Source organism: Biomphalaria glabrata, chromosome 5 (genome assembly GCF_947242115.1).
Source record: "Biomphalaria glabrata chromosome 5, xgBioGlab47.1, whole genome shotgun sequence".
Taxonomy (NCBI): Eukaryota; Metazoa; Mollusca; class Gastropoda; family Planorbidae; genus Biomphalaria; species Biomphalaria glabrata.
Window position 1 is genome coordinate 36,101,987 of NC_074715.1, and position 21,362 is coordinate 36,123,348.

Consider the following 21,362-nt stretch of genomic DNA (forward strand, 5'->3'; position numbering starts at 1 on the left):
ATAGGTGTCCGTATCCTGCTCTTCATCGATGATGCTTTGCCTAATACGTTCTATGAGTGCCTTCTTGTTGCCGCTTACGTTCAGCTCCCTCCCTCTCAGTTCCTGTCTAAGTTCCTGTAATGACAGTTGACTAAGTGTTTTCTTAGACGCCATCCCGTATCAAAACGTTGATCAACTAAAACCAAAACTTATGTTGATCTACCCGAAAATGGAATCGTTCAATGTCTTATACCTAGATCTAGACCTTCTTCTCCACTTTCGTTGAGGATCCCACTTCTGACACCAATTGCTATAACTTAGCAATTAACCTCAACGAAAGTTATATAAAACAGAACGTTTAATAATCAATTATAAACAGGATCTAGAGCTAAACCCAGAGTAACATCTCAGGCCTTCTTGTTTACATCTCTAATCATCGGCCATCTTCCTTCCTCTGTTCTCCATCGTATCCTCTGGTACACAATGTCGCGCCAAATGACAGTGCGCAATGTAGAGTCATAACATTATACCTGTCCTTTCACCAGCAACCTAAATACGGACCAAAGACAGCTTTCCCCGCTTCGCTCCAGGTCCCCACTACAGTCTTCAGGAAGAACAAGAGACGGCTCCTTAGTTTCCAACAATTCCGACTCTTCACAATCACTTGATACAGTGTTCTTTCCTCTCTCCCAGTGTCTTCCTATTCTGGTTCAATTGTGCGGTCGTACGCACCACAAGCACTGGTGCAAGGCAGGGTTAAAACAATATCTACTACCATGGTTGCAGTTAAATCTCCCATTTCTATAAAAAAAAAAATTAATAATGTTACGATCTCTCCTAATCAGGCCTTCTGTAAACACTGCTTAACGCAACACAGCACATCTAACACATCAAGAACCTGTCAACAAGAGCTCCACAATAATCTGGTGCTTTAATAATGGTCAATTAAAACAGCCAATATGGCATAATTGGCAATACATCAACACTAAAAATGACATACTGTACATCACCGGTCCGCAACCTGCGGATCGCGAGCCACATGCGGCTCTTTGGATGTGAAGCTGCGGCTCTTTAGTTCCATACGCAAATATTTTTTTTTATCGAAACATTCTTTAAAATAGTTCTGAATTGTTTAAAGAGGATTAAGCAGTCTTACCCCCCCCCTCCCCCCATCACACGCGTCGTCAGTTCGTCGGAAGCTCTCGAATGACGCCGTCGTCGAGTGTTTCTATGTAGGTTTTAATTCGACGCAAGACGAAATGCATCTTCACCACGTGCTTTGTCTGTGACGTATAGTTTATTCTTTCAAGTAAATGAGTTAGAAGCGAATGATCTTCTCAAAGCTAGACGCCATCAACAAGTAATGCTAGTCTGGCAAAATTTGCGGTTCCAATAGAAATTGCACAAAAAGGCAAATCATATTCAGATGGTGAGTATGTCAAAGACTGCTTCCTACGTGCGTCTGATTTCAACTCTCTTTTTTGAAGTAACGTCTGTATTATATAACTAAACTAATAAACTCTATTGTCTCTATATCTTCCTTGACTCGTACATTCACTTCAGGATTCCACCAGGACCGACTTCATGGCAGACTAACAGTTCCGGTCTACTCGCTGTCCTGTCTTGAACTGCCGCTTTTTTACACACTGTGTCTCTAGTACACGCAGGCTTTCGATCACATGACCATAACAATGGTCATATTTGCATGTAATCGCAGTACTGTCCCTTGTCCATGGCCCTGCTGACCTGAGGGATTTGCCTTATCTTATCTTACAAATGAAACTGTTTCAATTGAATATTTTCTTCTGAGCCCGTTATCAAATAGATTCAAACAAATTAATTCTACAACTGAAATTTATTCGACTTCCATCTAACAACTTTGTCTTATCTTATATAATACAGACGTTACTTCAAAAAAGAAGATGATTACGTCCTACGCGTCATGCATTTAGTCATGCATATTAACCAATGACTTAAATTCTGCCAAGTCACTGGTTTTCCTGGCTAGCTCAGGCAACCCATTCCATGCCCTAATAGCACTAGGGAAGAAGGAGTATTTGTACAAATTTGTCCTAGCATGTGGAATGTGCCTTTATCTTTGTGTCTTCCTAAGTATTTTATTAAATTTTGTATTTGAAGATTATGGTTCAGTGTTTTATGTATAATTGCTACTTTACTTTGAGTCTTCTGTGCTGAAGACTTTCCAAATTTAGTGATTCCACTAAAGGTGTTACTCTAGTAAAATGTGAATATTCGTTTGTTATGAATCTCACTGCTCTATTTTGTGTCTGTTCCAGTTTCCTAATGTTTTCTTGAGTTGAGGGGTCCCAAAGTTTTATGTTCTTATTTGATTTATAGAAATTACTTTTAATAAACCCTAATGCTTTGTTTGATTTTTTGATAGTTTCATCAATATATGGATTCCATGACAGTTTTTCATTTATTATAACACCTAGGTATTTTGCGTTTTTAGTCTTATCTTATCTTATATAATACAGACGTTACTTCAAAAAAGAAGATGATAACGTCCTACGCGTCATGCATTTAGTCATGCATATTAACCAATGACTTAAATTCTGCCAAGTCACTGGTTTTCCTGGCTAGCTCAGGCAACCCATTCCATGCTCTAATAGCACTAGGGAAGAAGGAGTATTTGTACAAATTTGTCCTAGCATATGGGACGAGGAATGTGCCTTTATCTTTGTGTCTTTCAGAGTATTTTATTAAATTTTGTTTTTGTATTTGAAGATTATGGTTCAGTGTTTTATGTATGATTGCTACTTTACTTTTGAGCCTTCTGTCCTGAAGGCTTTCTAAATTTAGTGATTTTACTAAAGGTGTTACTCTAGTCAAATGTGAATATTCGTTTGTTATGAATCTCACTGCTTTATTTTGTGTCTGTTCCAGTTTCTTAATGTTTTCTTGAGTTGAGGGGTCCCAAACGGAGGATGCATATTCTATTATTGGCCTAACCAAGGTTAAGTAACATTTTAGTTTTATGTTCTTATTTGATTTATAGAAATTTCTTTTAATAAATCCTAATGCTTTGTTTGATTTTTTTGTAGTTTCATCAATATGTGGATTCCATGATAGTTTTTCATTTATTATAACACCTAGGTATTTTGCGTTTTTAGTCTGTGATACTGGTTTGCCATGAATAAGATAAGTGGAATTAATTTGTTTTAGTTTTTTTGTTACTCTTAACAACTGACATTTTTCTGGGTGGAAAGACATGCTCCAATTTGATTCCCATTTCTGTAATTCATCTAATTCTCTTTGTAAAATATCTGTGTCTTGTGTTGTTTTTATTGTTCTATATATTGTTACGTATTTCTGAATCTTCTGGCTAGATGTATTAGTTGGCACACAAATAAAAACACAGCAAAGAACTTGACGACCAAACTTTCAGTTTCATATAACTTTAATGACTATTAACTCTAACAATTTATTACTGTAACATGTAGCGTAGAAGACTGTACAATATCTGTCAGTTTATAGTTAGCTATACTTTGTTGCAATGCATCTCTTCACTTCGTTGCAATTCCTCTCTTCTCAACTTTCCTCGAGCCGTATTCCACAGAACAGACCAACGACACACTTCCCAGTGTCGCTCCAGGTCTCCCAAAGCTGAACCAAGTCGTACTCAAGTCTACCAAATCAGAGCCGCACACGTCTTACATCGACTGTATCGACTGTAACGGCTCAAGTCCACTGTAGTTCACTGTATAGACTTTAACGACAGTAGTCCACTCCAGTTAACTCTACCCTAGTTAACTTGCATCGAGTCGTACACATTTCTCTTCCACAGAGCCGCACACGTCTTACATAGTCTGTATCGACTGTAACGGCTCACTCACGACTCCATACGACTGACTTTCACATTAACTTTCTGGCTTATATAGAGTCCCTAATCGCTTCTCCAAAGTTGCACAAACACTCCTAGTATTCTCTGGAATAACATGTCAGGAAACGTCACATCCTGTCTTTATTTATACACGTAGATTCCAGAAAACACTCGCTGCAGTGTCATCAAGTCGGGGTCACACGTAGTGACCTTTATCTGTCACTGTTCATTAGTAACTGTCCCCCTACTTAGATCTGTTCGTCCCCTGGAACAACACGTGTGGACACGTCACATCCTGTCTTTGTTTGTACATGTAGATTCCAGGGAACACTAGCTGCTGTGTCATCTCGCCGGGGTCATACGTTGACCTCTACCTATCACTGTTCATTTGTAACACTGCCCCCTTCTTAGATCTGTTCGTCCCGAACAGATTCTACTTCATCACGATACTGATGAAATCGATCGACGATCAAGTAGGAAGCTTTGGAGGTTGCCCCCTTCTCAGAGATGTTCTTTCAATCTGGCCGTTGTCCATCTTCTTTCCATAGAAGAATGGGAGCCAAATCCTCATTTTTCAGCAGGTCCTCACAAATGTTTTCATCAATCTTGGTATGGAAACATCGATCTTCAGATGACGACATTGGGCACTCTTGTCGAGAAAATTCATCAGCATTCTAACGAGTTCGTGCTTCACTGGCTGAGTTTTACATTTTCAAGCATCTTAAACTAGTTCTGTCCTTCTTGCTTCTGACTTGATTATCGTTCTTCTAAAACCTCTGTTATACTTCATCAAACCTATTCTAATGAGGAATGTTCTTAGATTATTCTTTAGTGGCTTCATACTTTCAACTGATTCGTAAGGCTTTCTTCTTTGGTCTGATGGTTCCGGACAGAATCTTTCTAACAACATGGGCTATGGAGTTTCGTTAGTGCAGGTGGGGGTCTATCAGTGGGAGAAGTGGTGGGCTTGTTTTCTAACAACATGGGCTATGGAGTTTCATAAATGCAGGTGGGGGTCTATCAGTGGGAGAAGGGGTGGGTTTGTATCTTGATCTTGTTGGGGCCATCCACATTGCACTCTGCATGTGTCGCTTTCTCCGCTTCCTCCATTTGATATTTCTTTGGTTGCGTTGATGTCGTTGTCTTACTTTCTTGTCAATCAATGCTGATGGCAGCCACATAGCACATAGGAAGGTATTGCATTTCATGGCTGTAGTCATCAAGACTGTTGATCTAACAAGTTGTTTCAGCATTATTCTTCGATGGGTGCTTTGCGAATGAGCTGCAAGTCCACTTGAAGGCAAGTTGTCAAACACGTCATCACCTTCATCCGAGTCTGGAGGACTCGACTGTGGGGCAGGTTGATAACATTCAACGTGCAAAGGTCCATCAACTTCAGCATCAGTTTCTATTGTAATTCCTTGACTATCACCAGGGCTTCTCACGCCTACCTTGATAGCTGTACAAGCTTCTGTTAAGTCTAGAGCTTGTTGGTGTATTTCTTGGCATTCACAGTCTTCTTGCATAGCTACGTACATACAGTTCTTGTCAAACGCATGGGTGCAATAATCAAGCTTCGAGTTCCTCTCGTAGACACTGGCAGATAGAAGACAGAAGTCTTTAAGGCCCACAGCAACAGGCTTGGACGCAGACCCAACGTTGTCTTGATCTGTTTGGCTGGTTGAGGTACTCATATCATGTTTATCTATAGCTAAAGCTTCGGTCAAACTATAGGTCTCTTCTATTGTTTCTTCAGCGGTCTCATTCTGCTTTTCGTTGAAATAGTAACAGCTACCGTCTCTTTTCATTTCTTGTGAGCCACATTCGTTTGGTTTACTATCACAGTCACAGACAGCACAGCCATCACCAGCATCTTTATCGTAATTGTCTGTATCGCCACATTCTTGGTTGGACAATTGTTCGCTGTTTATCAATGGTGTAGCTCTTTCATCTGTCGACTCAATCTGATACTGTTGGGTGTTCAGTAGCTCATTAATCATGATTCTAGTTTGATCTTTTATCGTATCTGTTTGTTCTTCTGTCTTGTTGGGCGTGGTAGCTATTTGTTCATTCTCATTCATGACTTTAATCAACTGGTTAAATGAAGAAAATCTAGTGTTGATTTCTGATTCTATCTTCTTAATGCTTTCTTTCACCGAGTTCATTTTGTATTGCAAAGTTCTCAGGAGCTCCATCGTATTAGGTTTGATTTCAAATTGGCAAGTGTTCGGATTCTCATCTTCCTCCAACAGGGCTTGTCTGAGACGTGCTATTAGCGTTTCCTTATTTCCATTAAGCTGTAGACCTCTTTCTCGAAGCTCTTGTCTAAGTTCTTTCATGTCAAGTTCAATAAGAAGTTTGATGGAACACATTCTAGCCAGAAATATCCCACTTCTGACACCAATTGTTACGTATTTCTGAATCTTCTGGCTAGATGTATTAGTTGGCACACAAATAAAAACACAGCAAAGAACTTGACGACCAAACTTTCAGTTTCATATAACTTTAATGACTATTAACTCTAACAATTTATTACTGTAACATGTAGCGTAGAAGACTGTACAATATCTGTCAGTTTATAGTTAGCTATACTTTGTTGCAATGCATCTCTTCACTTCGTTGCAATTCCTCTCTTCTCAACTTTCCTCGAGCCGTATTCCACAGAACAGACCAACGACACACTTCCCAGTGTCGCTCCAGGTCTCCCAAAGCTGAACCAAGTCGTACTCAAGTCTACCAAATCAGAGCCGCACACGTCTTACATCGACTGTATCGACTGTAACGGCTCAAGTCCACTGTAGTTCACTGTATAGACTTTAACGACAGTAGTCCACTCCAGTTAACTCTACCCTAGTTAACTTGCATCGAGTCGTACACATTTCTCTTCCACAGAGCCGCACACGTCTTACATAGTCTGTATCGACTGTAACGGCTCACTCACGACTCCATACGACTGACTTTCACATTAACTTTCTGGCTTATATAGAGTCCCTAATCGCTTCTCCAAAGTTGCACAAACACTCCTAGTATTCTCTGGAATAACATGTCAGGAAACGTCACATCCTGTCTTTATTTATACACGTAGATTCCAGAAAACACTCGCTGCAGTGTCATCAAGTCGGGGTCACACGTAGTGACCTTTATCTGTCACTGTTCATTAGTAACTGTCCCCCTACTTAGATCTGTTCGTCCCCTGGAACAACACGTGTGGACACGTCACATCCTGTCTTTGTTTGTACATGTAGATTCCAGGGAACACTAGCTGCTGTGTCATCTCGCCGGGGTCATACGTTGACCTCTACCTATCACTGTTCATTTGTAACAATATTATGCAATCGTCTGCAATTAATCTGACTTTTGTTCCTGAAGTAATGCAATTTGGTAAATTATTTATGTAAACTAAGAATAGTAGTGGACCTAAGACTGTTTCTTGAGGTACACCTGAGTTTACTGTTATCGGTGTTGATTTAGAGCCATTTATTATTACAGTTTGTTCTCTCCCTATCAGAAAGTCCTTAATCCACTGATGCAGTGGACCATTAATGCCGAAATATTTTAATTTTGTAAGGAAATTTTGTAATTTTGTAAGGAAACTATGATGGTGAACTTTGTCAAAAGCCTTAGAAAAATCTAGTAAGATAGCATCTATTTGTTCACTATTATTTATCACTATTATTTAAACCTTTTGAAAAATCATCAAAGCCTTGTTGGTATGGTGTGAGGACATTATGTTTGTCTAAGTGGTTTATGATGTTGCTACATATTATGTTTTCTTGGATTTTTCATGTGATGCTGGTAAGTAATACTGGTCTGTAGTTTCCTGAGTCAGATTTTTTCTCCTTTTTTAAATAGGGGGGTGACATTAGCTTCTTTCCAGTCCTTTGGTACTCTGCCCTGGTTAAGCGATGCCTGAAAGAGTATTTTGATGCAAAGTATTTGTTTAGGATGTTTGCTTTAGTTTCATTATCATTATGTATTATGTTATGTTCATTTTTAAAATGGTGCTATGCCTGTTGTTTCCATTTTCTTAGATCTAATGTATGACCATAGGTTTTTGTTGTTATCTTTAGATATTACATTGTTTATGTATTCACTCTGCAGCTGTCTGCTTACTTTTTGGGTTAGGTGTTTTTAGTTCACGTGTGTGTCATCTGAGCCTACAGTTAACCCTATCGCGCCACCAATAGGGTTATAACAATAATAATGTAAACGACAATTCCTAAATTCCTTGAGCAAAGCTAAGGAGGGTTTTGATTTTAAACCCCACTCCGAAATTTGCGAAAAAATATCCTCTTTAATATAAGACATAATATTGCTGTAACTCTGCCTACAGCGAGCCCAAAGAACCTCAACGAAAGGGATAGATCAAAACAGCAGTTTAATAATAGAATAATAGTCGGATCACAAACATGAATTAGAGTAATAACAACACTTCTTAGTAATAACAACACTTGTTTACATCTTTGACTTCCTCTCTTATTTCATGTCTCTGTCCTGTGTCTCATGGTGCGCAGTCTCACACCTAATGACAGCGTGAGTCACCAGATTCTATGAGCGTAGCCAAGAGGGGTTTTGTGTTTAACCCCCCCCCCTCCCAAATGGCTTTATGTTTAAATCCCATCTAGAAGGTTTTGAGTTTAAGACCCTGTCAGGCCTTTATATACCTGACTGGGCGTTGTTCTTGTGATGTAGATACCTCTTTTGGTATTATTACGATGTTCTTGTCTTATTAATTAAATACCTTCGGACACACACTAATTTTGTTGTTGCGTATGTGCACCTCTGGATCTACTATTTTATCTTATCTTATAAGACTTCAACATGTAGATTTATCAACAGACTCGAGCTTAGCAGACATGGTTTTTTAAATTAAACAAAAATAATATTCCATAATATATGTAGCCTATTGGCAACTCCAGCCATCAAGAAATAGCGTAGAACATTTCATATAAAGTACTATTATAATCCAAGTGAATTCAACAAATACATAGTTAAGAATACTTTCATTTTAAATACAAGACACGTCTGTCTTCCACCATATCACTGGGGTCTACTTAACTGCCCATGTGGTCAGCTCTAATCATGTGACCCAAAATATCCGATCATTCAACTGGGTTCTCTACTTTCACGTGAAACATTAACTTTATAATTCTCTTCGTGCTTCCCAATACTCGTTTAGATTTATCAATGGTCCCGGGTTCAAACCCTGCCCCCTACCATCCCCCGGCGTCCCGCGAGAGGTTTGGACTAGGAAGTAAATTATCTTCAACTCTGAAGGAACATCCGAGACATAGAAAACATTTGACAAACAAAACAAGAGACAAATTAGGCCTAAATAGTGTTGTAGGCCTAAATAGTGTTGTAGGCCTAAATAGTGTTGTAGGCCTAAATAGTGTTGTAGGCCTAAATAGTGTTGTAGGCCTAACCCAGCATTGCACCAGTGCTTCATTTTAAATTCCTAAACATTTTAGATAATTATATAAAAATTATACTTTAGCCATTTAATTATAAGTCTATCCGAGTAATCGTATTTTTCATTTGTCTGTCTGAGTGTGTTATGAAGCTATTTTTGTTTGTAATGAAACTTCCTTTAGATGTTTAGCATGCTTATATAGTCACATTAGTGTTTTGAATGTGTTGATCTATATACTGAGTATGTTAGGGTATCTAGATTTGATCAGTTCTTTCTATCGTTATCTAGTATGTTAGGATATCTAGATTTGATCAGTTCTTTCTATCGTTATCTAGTATGTTAGGGTATCTAGATTTGATCAGTTCTTTCTATTGTTATCTAGTATGTTAGGGTATCTAGATTTGATCAGTTCTTTCTATTGTTATCTAGTATGTTAGGATATCTAGATTTGATCAGTTCTTTCTATTGTTATCTAGTATGTTAGGATATCTAGATTTGATCAGTTCTTTCTATCGTTATCTAGTATGTTAGGGTATCTAGATTTGATCAGTTCTTTCTATCGTTATCTAGTATGTTAGGGTATCTAGATTTGATCAGTTCTTTCTATTGTTATCTAGTATGTTAGGATATCTAGATTTGATCAGTTCTTTCTATCGTTATCTAGTATGTTAGGGTATCTAGATTTGATCAGTTCTTTCTATTGTTATCTAGTATGTTAGGATATCTAGATTTGATCAGTTCTTTCTATTGTTATCTAGTATGTTAGGATATCTAGATTTGATCAGTTCTTTCTATTGTTATCTAGTATGTTAGGATATCTAGATTTGATCAGTTCTTTCTATCGTTATCTAGTATGTTAGGGTATCTAGATTTGATCAGTTCTTTCTATTGTTATCTAGTATGTTAGGATATCTAGATTTGATCAGTTCTTTCTATTGTTATCTAGTATGTTAGGATATCTAGATTTGATCAGTTCTTTCTATTGTTATCTAGTATGTTAGGATATCTAGATTTGATCAGTTCTTTCTATTGTTATCTAGTATGTTAGGATATCTAGATTTGATCAGTTCTTTCTATCGTTATCTAGTATGTTAGGGTATCTAGATTTGATCAGTTCTTTCTATTGTTATCTAGTATGTTAGGATATCTAGATTTGATCAGTTCTTTCTATTGTTATCTAGTATGTTAGGGTATCTACATTCACCTTTACTTATTCCTTAGTCTTTTGAACAAGATCTGTCGACCGTTACTCCATTTCTCTCCGTCTTTTGCTTTGGATATAATCTCTTTCAACGACAGGGTTGTCCATTCTTTGATGTTGTCTTCCCACCGCTTTCAGTCTTCTTCCTGGCACTGTTCTCTGAAGGAAGATCTTTGCGAGACCTGAGTACCTCTTCTTCCTGGCACTGTTCTCTGAAGGAAGATCTTTGCGAGACCTGAGCATCTTGTGATATGGATATAGAGTTTAAGCTTGCGTTGTTTTTTTGTTTTTTTTTACAATAGTTAACAGGTCATCGTGGGTTCCAATTGCTGTATTAATCAATCCTGTATGCGGTCTTTTAAAGACTATATTCGTTCTTTCTAACCCTACTGCAGTCTATAGTGGTTTTATCTTCTCTATTATCTAAACTATTTTTCGCTAGTCCTACTGCTAGATCAGAAAATCTAAAAAAACAAAGAACTATGTATAAATCTATATTGCTATAACTTAGCAATTAACCTCAACGAAAGTGATATAAAACAGAACGTTTAATAATCAATTATAAACTACAACTAGAGCCAAACTTAGAATCACAGCTCAGGCCTTCTTGTTTACATCGCTAATCATCGGCCATCTTCCTTCCTCTGTTCTCTATCATGTCCTCTGGTACACAATGTCGCGCCAAATGACAGGGCGCAATGTAGAGTCATAACACTGCCCCCTCCTTAGTTATGTTCGTCCCGAACATGACCAGATTTTCGACAGGGCTGAAGAATTGTCAGTGAAGATGAAGTTCTGGCAAAAAAGTTATAGTCCCACTGGAGGCCAGGCCATAAAACACACAGTCATTTCCTGCTATCTCCAGAAGGTAGGCCTTTCTACACATGTCCATTAACCACATTATCAGTGTCCAGTTTCCGCTGAAATTGATTCATCTTTTACTCTGCTTTGTGAAGGCAGACGTACACACGTTTGTCAAGTACAGACCTGTTGATGGTTTTTCTGGTATTTGTATTGTTCATTCGAGGTGCCGCCCGTACAGTCCTTATTAAATTTCTGTCTGCAGTTAGTACTGGTAGCCAAACAGGAGTATTGGACGCAGACCCAACGTTGTCTGATTTGATCATGCCCATTGAAGCACCCATATCACGGACATCGAAAGCAATAGTTTCACTCTGCCTATAGGTCACTCCTCTAGTTTCTTCATCTAGCGTTTTCTTTTCGGGTCTGCGCTTATCGTTAAAAAGGTTGCCACTTTCTTTATCTTGAAAGCTAGACGCATCTCCCATAACTAGTCGGACAGCATCAGGAATTTCTATTACGGCTATATGCAATGCCTAATATATGTTCTGTTGCTTTCTCTGTGTTGGCTGTGGGTGGTATATACACAAGTATGACGTAGATTTGTGTAAACTCTCTCGGCAGGTAGTATGGCATGAGATTGATACATAGTAGTTCAATATCGGTCGTACACACTTTAGTTTTAAATGTAATATTGTTGACACAGCAGTACTGTTTATTTAGATAAATGGCCAGTCCTCCTCCTTTTGTTTTGCCACTATCTGTTGTTCTGTCTGATCTGTACAAAAGAAACGCATCCAAGTCTACTGATGTGTCGGGAATAATTTCATTTAGCCATGCTTCAGTGAGACAGATTAGGGAGCTTTCACGGAATTGGTAGAAATGTCTGCAGCAACAATCAAGTTCATCCATTTTGTTTTTAGTGATCTAACATTGCCCAAGACAATAGGAGGCAGATAGACCCCCCTTTGTCCTCTTTTCCTACTTTTGACTCAAACTCCTCCTCTACGGCTTAGTTTGTTTCATCTACGGCGTGTGTTGATGGACTCATGGAAGGTTTGTTATGTATCGGCCATTTGGGATTCGTAGATCTGGTTTCGTTTAACTTAAACACTGCTTTATTATCCCCCCTAGAAATGCTAAAAAATATAACTCATTTCTTTCATGTTTGTTAAGGTATTCAAGTAGTCTTTTCCAAAGCAGTAGCTAGATCTACGTGGTTTTTTTTTTAATGCATGAAAAATTTTAGTTAACAGTGAAAAAAATAATAAGAGGTAGGCTATAGATTCTATATTCTAAAAATGAAACATTTATTTAGTAGAGCTAGAAGTCCCAGTGTTGTTTTAGAGAGAAGCGTTTTGTGTTGACAAATTATTGTGTTGATGGCTTGAACAACCTTTCGAAGTTTTGTTTTTCTATTCAAGTTAAGTTACGAAAAAAAAAACAACAAACATATAAGTAGTATATTCGTTAAGGTAATTACCGCTTTTTTGATAGCCCTATATATTTACACCGCTGGCCGGATTTCTTTGTAGCTTAGTCGATGGATCAAAATATATGTGATGTTTTGAAGAAGGAATAACCTAGATCAATTTTACAGCACCTCTATTCAACTCGTGGAAACTGCGATTGAATCATTCATTGGTCATATTGTAATGTACTAGTTTAGAGAGTATGTTAGTTTTGTTAGTTAAATATATTGTGTATAGTTTTAGCGACGGTAAAAGTAATGACGTAGTAAGACAGACTAATGACGTAGGAGACTTAGGCGAACAAGAGACCAACATGGCGTTATGTTAGAAGTAGGCTGTTTTGAATAGTAGTTGAATAGTAGTTAGTTATAGCGACGTTTTAGATAGAGAGGACGGATTTCCCAGTGGTTAATAAAGCATCATTTTATAGAACTGAATGTTGTTATCAAGTATATCTATTTTGTAATGTTCTGTGGCTAATGTTAAAGTAATAATTGCACAACATGAAGTCAGATTAGATTAGCCCATAACATTATTTTGGCGACCCCGACGCCAGAACGAACGCCACGCCATTATTGTGACGACCCAGTGAAGGGATCGAAGAACGCCAGAACATTGCCTGAAGTGTTCGTGGAACATTGAGAAGCCGACAGTTTTACTTTGCTGTCAAGTAAGTCATTCGTCGTGAAGACAGTATTTTGAGCGGCGCTCGTTATTAACTTTGCAAGGTCATCGAAGTTGACCGTTAGAATCACTTTGTCAGTTAGACAGTGATGTATAGAAGACGTCATTCTTCTAAAGTACTAGTCTAGATCCACTAGATCTACACACGAATGATGGTATACCCTACTACCACACTGTGTGCTCGTCTGTTCAACCTGTGAGGTTGCGTATTTTGTTCATTGGAGAGAGAGTTGTATCTCTCTTGAGTCTTGAGTGAGACAGCACCACTAGCTTGTCTCAGTATTGACGTTTGCATACTGTTGTTCCTGACCTGAAGATAGTGGAAGTGAAACATTGAGCTGTTATTTGGAACTTCATCTTTGTCGCCGTCAAGATTGTTTTGAGTCGTCGCAGACTACATTTTCGTCGTATACCTCACCACATCTGTGAGCTTGTTTTCACCGGGGACTGCGCTGCACCAGACACATTATCGTCGAAGTAGTTGTGAATTATTATTATCGTCGTCATCATTGAAACAGACGCCGTAGAATGGATTCGTCGTAGAGGACATTGAACTGTTACTGCCAGATTGACTGCACTCTTACCACTTTAGAACTTATTCGTCGAAGAGGAACCTGAGCCGTTACTGCCTGCCTTGAGGAACTGTGGAACCGGAAGTTTGACTGAATCGATATCGTCACCTTCTGTGAACATTACACCTGTGTGTTTGGTGATTGCAACACTTTGCCAGGAGTTGATCTACACTTGAGCTGCGAACCGAAGCCTTCCAGATTGCCAGGACGGAGGAGCCTGAACTGACCACTGACCCTTGTGTGATACTTGTTGGCCGAAAGGGATTTCAATATAAAAGATAAGTTTATTTTTCCTTCTATTAGTGTGTTTAAAATAGATTCTATAGGACTCAGTGGCCACTTGCTGGTTTATTGCTACCAGGTTAAATCAGGGTGAACCGGGAGTGTTCTTAAAATTGGGTATTTACTAGCAAGGAGCCCACGTATACGTATAGTTGTCAACTTGTCTTGTATGTAAACGTGAATCATTTTTTTTTAAGTCTCGTACCGTTTCAAAACTATTGTATCACTTTTGTCTCTAATCTTTCTATCAGACGAAAGTCTCATCTCTCATAGATGTATTTGGTGTATATATTTATTTCTTTATTCAATTAATTTTTTGTGTGTGATAATCTTACGTATTGATAAAGTAGGCTACATTTATTTAGCCTTATCTAGCAGTAATCTAGATCTAAGGTGAGTCTAGACAATTAGCAGTATACTATTGTCTATGTAAGAAACCAGTGTTAAACTAAGTACCGTTGTCATATATAGAAATAGTGTTGTTGTCTAAGATTATAATAGTAACATAATGGCTACAGCTCCAGGAGATGATATGGAGACTTTTCGCCAGCAAATTATTGCTGAGGCTAGACAATTAGAACTTAAAGGGAAGGACCTAACTGGCTATGTACAGCAAATGGTAACAATAGAGAGAGATAGAATAGACAAGATAAGGGAGAAAGAAAAAGATAGAGAAGCACAATTAATAAAAGAAGAAGCAGATAGAAAATTACAGTATGATTTAGAGAAATTGAGGTTAGATGCTGAATTGAAAAAACAAAACACAAATGATAGACCTACTGTTCAGAGTGAAAACATAAACAATAGTAATAGTACAAGTAATGGTAATAGCATGAATGAAAATAGGGATAATCAAAGTACTAATCATTGGCTGAAAAGAAACTGCAGCCCTTTCAGGAAGATAAAGACAGTATTTCAGACTATTTAAAGCGTTTTGAGATGAAAATGAGCAGTTGTAACATAAGAGAAAATGAATAGTCTCAAATCTTACTTGATTTTGTTCAAGGTCAAGCATTAACTATTTGTCAGAACCATGATCATACCCTTCAGAATAGTTATGATATATTAAAGAAAGAGCTTCTTAATGCCTATGGTCATAATGCCAGTACATTTAGGAGAAAATATTTTGAAAATTTTCCTAGTAGTCAGATAGATCCTCAAACAACAGTAAATCTTGAAAAAGATTATTTCAGTAAATGGATGTCATTTGAGCAAATAGATCAAAGCTATGAAGGACTTAAAAACTTTATTTTGATAGATAACTTTACAAACAAATGTGAATCTCAGTTACAGTCATTTATAAAAGAGAGAAAACCAAAAAATTTAGAGGACATAGTTGTTATTATGAGAACTTACAGCAGTGCTTATCCTAATAGTTCATTTTCAAATAAAGACAAGAAACACATTGATTTTGTAGGATATAGTAAAGAAACTAAGAGTAAAGATATACATGAGAGCAGAAATGATAGAAATAGAGATAATACTGACTATAGAGAGATCATCTGTTTTAATTGTCAAGGTAGAGGACATATTGCAGCACACTGTAAAAAAGTGAATTACAGTAGATCAGATAATAGGGATAGTTACAGGAAACAGAGTAGGAAAGTTGAGTTGAAAGAGAACAGAAACAGAAATAACAAAAGTAGAGTGTATTTCACCAATGATAGGGACAGTAGAGAAAGTAGTGAAAGTGAAGAAGTAGAAGAGATGAACTATTGTTGGGGTGTAGAAGAAATAAATTTTGTTGAAGATGAAACTAACAGAGTGAGAGTACACTCTGGTTTTATTAATGGGAAACCTATGAGGTTTGTCAAAGATTCGGGATGCAGTACAGTCGGTATTAGGAGTAACTTAGTTAAACCAGATTGTTACTTAGGCTATGAAAAAAAAGTAAGGTTGATAGATGGCAGTATCAAGCGCTATCAAGCATGTAAAGTCTTCTTAGAAACACCATTTTATACTGGTTATTGTAAAGGTTTAGCAATACCAGGATTGTCTCATGATTTGCTTTTAGGCAATATACATGGACTAAAGGAACTGACTCAAAGAGAGATAGATAGCTGGAATAGAAGACATGAATACAAAATGAGACAAAGAAATTCTTGTGGTAAAGTGAGAAGAAACATTATTTGTTTTAAATGTCAAAGAAAGGGACATATTGCCAGGCAATGCAGAAGTTGGGATTATTCAGATAGAAGATCTGACCATTATGAGTATGACAGACATTTTGATAGTAATGCCTATGATAGACAGTATCATAGAGGGAACCCTCAGAGAAGATGTAACTCTGATGAGTACCAGGGTACAAGGGACAATTGTAGGTCATATGGACCTTACCAAAGAAGAAATAGAGAAGCAGAATATAGTTGGAGAAAGTAAATTCTTGATGGTTTACTTGTATATATAGATATATATACTAGCAATGGTTTAATTGTATAGTGCATGAACATGTTGAGTTCTTTTAGATTGTAAATAAGTTGTATATGTTATGATATTTATTTGTATGCTATAGCATGTCACTCATAAGGCCGTGTTGATGAGAAAGGGAAATAATTTGAAGAGTTATAGTTTTTAAAGGGAGATAATATATATTGAAAGCTTATTGGAAAGTAAGTATGAGCAGAAGTATTATATTTTCTTTGTGTGTATTTTAGATTCCTGAGGAAATGGTAAGCGAAGGAAGAAATAAGCTTGAATCTATTGATGGGTTGGAAATTTAGGGATGCCTCAAGTATCACTGTTTAAACGTTGTTATAAGTTGTTAATGGATTTTTACTGTTTGTATCCATAATAGGAAAATGTCATGAAGCTATGATGCTTCTTGATGCTCTTGGAGATGGACAGTGCATACTTGGCATCGTAAACAACATTATTGTGATGTGATGAACTTTTATCTTGTACAACGTAGAGCTTGAACCGTGTACAGCGTAACTTGTGGTAACTACAACGTAATGTTTCGTACTCATGGACTGTTACACTATGTGCAGAAAGGTCACACTTTGAACTATGTGTCACATCACGTACCACATTCAACAGAAGTCTTAGTATTGAACTGTGTATCACGTCAGATACCTCACTCAGCAGTATTGTGTCAGAGACTATATGGACTTTTTAAAGTTGTGTTTTACAGTGACATTACTATTTGGTCAGTAATAGTGTGTTACTGAGCTTACCTTGTTGGATGTCAAAGGACTTACTTTGGTGAATTGTCATTGAACTTACCGCAGTGAGATGTCTGTGAACGAACTTTGTGAGATACCAGTGAACCTACCTGAGATGTCAAGAGAATCTATTTGTTGTGTTGTCCATCCCCATATTTACTGTATTTGTTTTTTCAAACAAAATTCTCCTTGCTATTGTAAAGACATTTTACTGTACTTTTTGTAAAAAATTGTTAAACAATTTTTTTTAGAAAGGGGGAAGGAAATGTAATGTACTAGTTTAGAGAGTATGTTAGTTTTGTTAGTTAAATATATTGTGTATAGTTTTAGCGACGGTAAAAGTAATGACGTAGTAAGACAGACTAATGACGTAGGAGACTTAGGCGAACAAGAGACCAACATGGCGTTATGTTAGAAGTAGGCTGTTTTGAATAGTAATTGAATAGTAGTTAGTTATAGCGACGTTTTAGATAGAGAGGACGGATTTCCCAGTGGTTAATAAAGCATCATTTTATAGAACTGAATGTTGTTATCAAGTATATCTATTTTGTAATGTTCTGTGGCTAATGTTAAAGTAATAATTGCACAACATGAAGTCAGATTAGATTAGCCCACAACAATATACAGACTGTAGTCTACATAGCAATGTCTTTGCTTGGATTAGTTAATTCCTTGGTCATATACAGACTGTAGTCTACATAGCAATGTCTTTGCTTGGATTAGTTCATTCCTTGGTCCTATACAGACTGTAGTCTACATAGCAATGTCTTTGCTTGGATTAGTTCATTCCTTGGTCCTATACAGACTGTAGTCTACATAGCAATGTCTTTGCTTGGATTAGTTCATTCCTTGGTCCTATACAGACTGTAGTCTACATAGCAATGTCTTTGCTTGGATTAGTTCATTCCTTGGTCCTATACAGACTGTAGTCTACATAGCAATGTCTTTGCTTGGATTAGTTCATTCCTTGGTCCTATACAGACTGTAGTCTACATAGCAATGTCTTTGCTTGGATTAGTTCATTCCTTGGTCCTATATAGACTGTAGTCTACATAGCAATGTCTTTGCTTGGATTATTTCATTCCTTGGTCATATACAGACTGTAGTCTACATAGCAATGTCTTTGCTTGGATTAGTTCATTCCTTGGTCCTATACAGACTGTAGTCTACATAGCAATGTCTTTGCTTGGATTAGTTCATTCCTTGGTCCTATACAGACTGTAGTCTACATAGCAATGTCTTTGCTTGGATTAGTTCATTCCTTGGTCCTATACAGACTGTAGTCTACATAGCAATGTCTTTGCTTGGATTAGTTCATTCCTTGGTCCTATACAGACTGTAGTCTACATAGCAATGTCTTTGCTTGGATTAGTTCATTCCTTGGTCCTTTACAGACTGTAGTCTACATAGCAATGTCTTTGCTTGGATTATTTCATTCCTTGGTCATATACAGACTGTAGTCTACATAGCAATGTCTTTGCTTGGATTAGTTCATTCCTTGGTCCTATACAGACTGTAGTCTACATAGCAATGTCTTTGCTTGGATTAGTTCATTCCTTGGTCCTATACAGACTGTAGTCTACATAGCAATGTCTTTGCTTGGATTAGTTCATTCCTTGGTCCTATACAGACTGTAGTCTACATAGCAATGTCTTTGCTTGGATTAGTTCATTCCTTGGTCCTATACAGACTGTAGTCTACATAGCAATGTCTTTGCTTGGATTAGTTCATTCCTTGGTCCTATACAGACTGTAGTCTACATAGCAATGTCTTTGCTTGGATTAGTTCATTCCTTGGTCCTATACAGACTGTAGTCTACATAGCAATGTCTTTGCTTGGATTAGTTCATTCCTTGGTCCTATACAGACTGTAGTCTACATAGCAATGTCTTTGCTTGGATTAGTTCATTCCTTGGTCCTATATAGACTGTAGTCTACATAGCAATGTCTTTGCTTGGATTAGTTCATTCCTTGGTCAAGTCGAAAAACTTCAGTTTGATAAAGAAACTTCAATTTGAACAAACATCCTCATATTTGTTGTGAATCAAAAGTATGACTCCAAACAATCTCAAAATGTCTAAAGCTAGGCAAAAAAAAAAGATAAGAATTAAAGTGCTATTTAAAATAATAATTAAAAACTATATAATAATTTTATTCTAATATTTTTAGTCTGTTAATTAATTTGTTTGTTTTTTGTACCCCCCCCCTTTACTTGTTTCTTTGTTTATTGTTGCGATCATGTAGAAACGAATGTTTGAAAACTAATATACTATTGTTTGTTTGTTTGTTTGTTTGACATGTTTCAGAGTTGAAGATAGTTTACTTCCTAGTCCAAACCTACGCAGGACGATTGGGGATGGGCGCTGGCAGGGTTTGAACCCGGGACCATTGATAAATTCGAACGACAGTCCAGCGTGCAAACCGCACGACCAGGCAGCCATCCCTTACAAAAGTAATATACACCCTGGATAATTGCAGTCTTCTTTAATACTGTGCAAAATTATGTTTCCTACAAATATGAATCTGGTCAAGCTTCTCACAATTGAATTACTTTTTGTTCATCCTCTGAAAACAGGCCCCTGATGTCAAATATTATTGTGTCATCTCACAAGAAAAATGAACAAAATTTCAACATTAGAACTTATACCAAAGGCGTGAGTTAAAGGTGAGGCAGTGGTCGTGGGCTGGTAAATAAATAATAGACTTATAGGCCTACATGAGAGACAAGCTTGAACAACACGTATATAAATTGAAGCTATGTTTCTATAGTAATACATGATTATGATTATAGAAATTACTTTTTACAAAACTTATTAAAAAGACAAAATCTCAAAATAATAAATTTAAAAAAGGTGACAAATAAAGTGGCAAACAGCAAAATTAAAAAAACGAATAAAAAAAATAAATGGACCCCGTAGCAAATTATAATTTCTTAAATATGTCAATCATTTTGTTTTTTTACAATATCTCTATTTCAGTCAGGACTTCATGACCCTGGACCCAGCAGAACCTGGACAGCTGATCACAAAAACGGTTCTAACGATTCTCCTAGAAGATGAGCAGATGGTGTATGTCGCTGAGAAAAGAATGACTGGACTAACTCGTTGGCCACACGTTCCTAGCTTCACATTTCGGACTAGACTTTTCATACGCCTGATGTAGGCCAAAATCCTTAGAATGTAGATATGACTATTTATTGATGCACAATTTAGGTTCATTTAAATATATTGTTTCATTGAACTATTTCGAGAAATCAATTTGAAATTAATTAAAACACATTCTGTTCATCTAGGTTCAAACATTTTTGCAAAGTTATTCCTCTTCCAGATATTCACGTAATTAGCCTAGCTAACTAATTGTAGGGGAAGCTACTATGGTTAGCATTGAAGCACAATACATTTTCACAGTTATGTTTCTTCGACAGCTTTACGATTTTCTTCCTCTTGGCAAATGGTAGAGCTGCTCTGCTAGCACCCGAATCACGATATTAGAAAATAAAGGAGAAAAGGGGTATATCGAAAAATATCAAATTGTTTTGTTTTGTTTTTTGTGGCGAATATTGCTCAAACAATTTTTTATTGGCATTGCACGTACTTAGATACACAATAAGAACAGCAATTTCCCTTGTGTTACTAAAAACAATACAATATGACCATAACGAATGTCTCTGGCACCTACCTATATATATCAAAGAAACAGCTCACCGACTACATATGCTAATTTGCTGCGTATTTCTTCAATGCGCAATAATTTATTGTTAGCAGCCAGATGGCCAAAGACTTATCAATATCAATAGAACGATCAATATTGCTATTGGAATGTATGATTGGAATGTATGATTGTATAAACGTCTTTTTCATTACATTTTGCATTTGTAATATTTATTTTGTAGACCGAGAACTAAGTCAGCTTTTAGTGATGATGTGATTTTGTCGGCAATGTTGAAAGCATTTT

The 21,362-nt window shown here is 37.0% G+C and overlaps 1 protein-coding gene across 1 annotated transcript; it reads left to right on the forward strand.

The window, feature by feature from the left end:
- Positions 1–12,364: 12,364 nt before the first annotated feature.
- Positions 12,365–21,054, forward strand: LOC129926418 (uncharacterized). The gene is made up of 4 exons (XM_056030228.1): positions 12,365–17,826; positions 19,715–19,860; positions 19,984–20,073; positions 20,387–21,054. Exon 1 carries the CDS (start codon positions 15,449–15,451, stop codon positions 16,625–16,627), a length of 1,179 nt encoding a protein of 392 aa, XP_055886203.1. The 5' UTR covers positions 12,365–15,448; the 3' UTR covers positions 16,628–17,826; positions 19,715–19,860; positions 19,984–20,073; positions 20,387–21,054.
- Positions 21,055–21,362: the final 308 nt, after the last annotated feature.

Excerpts from the sequence above, each read along its gene's own strand:
- LOC129926418 (XM_056030228.1), top strand. The coding sequence starts at position 15,449 with ATGTCATTTGAGCAAATAGATCAAAGCTATGAAGGACTTAAAAACTTT.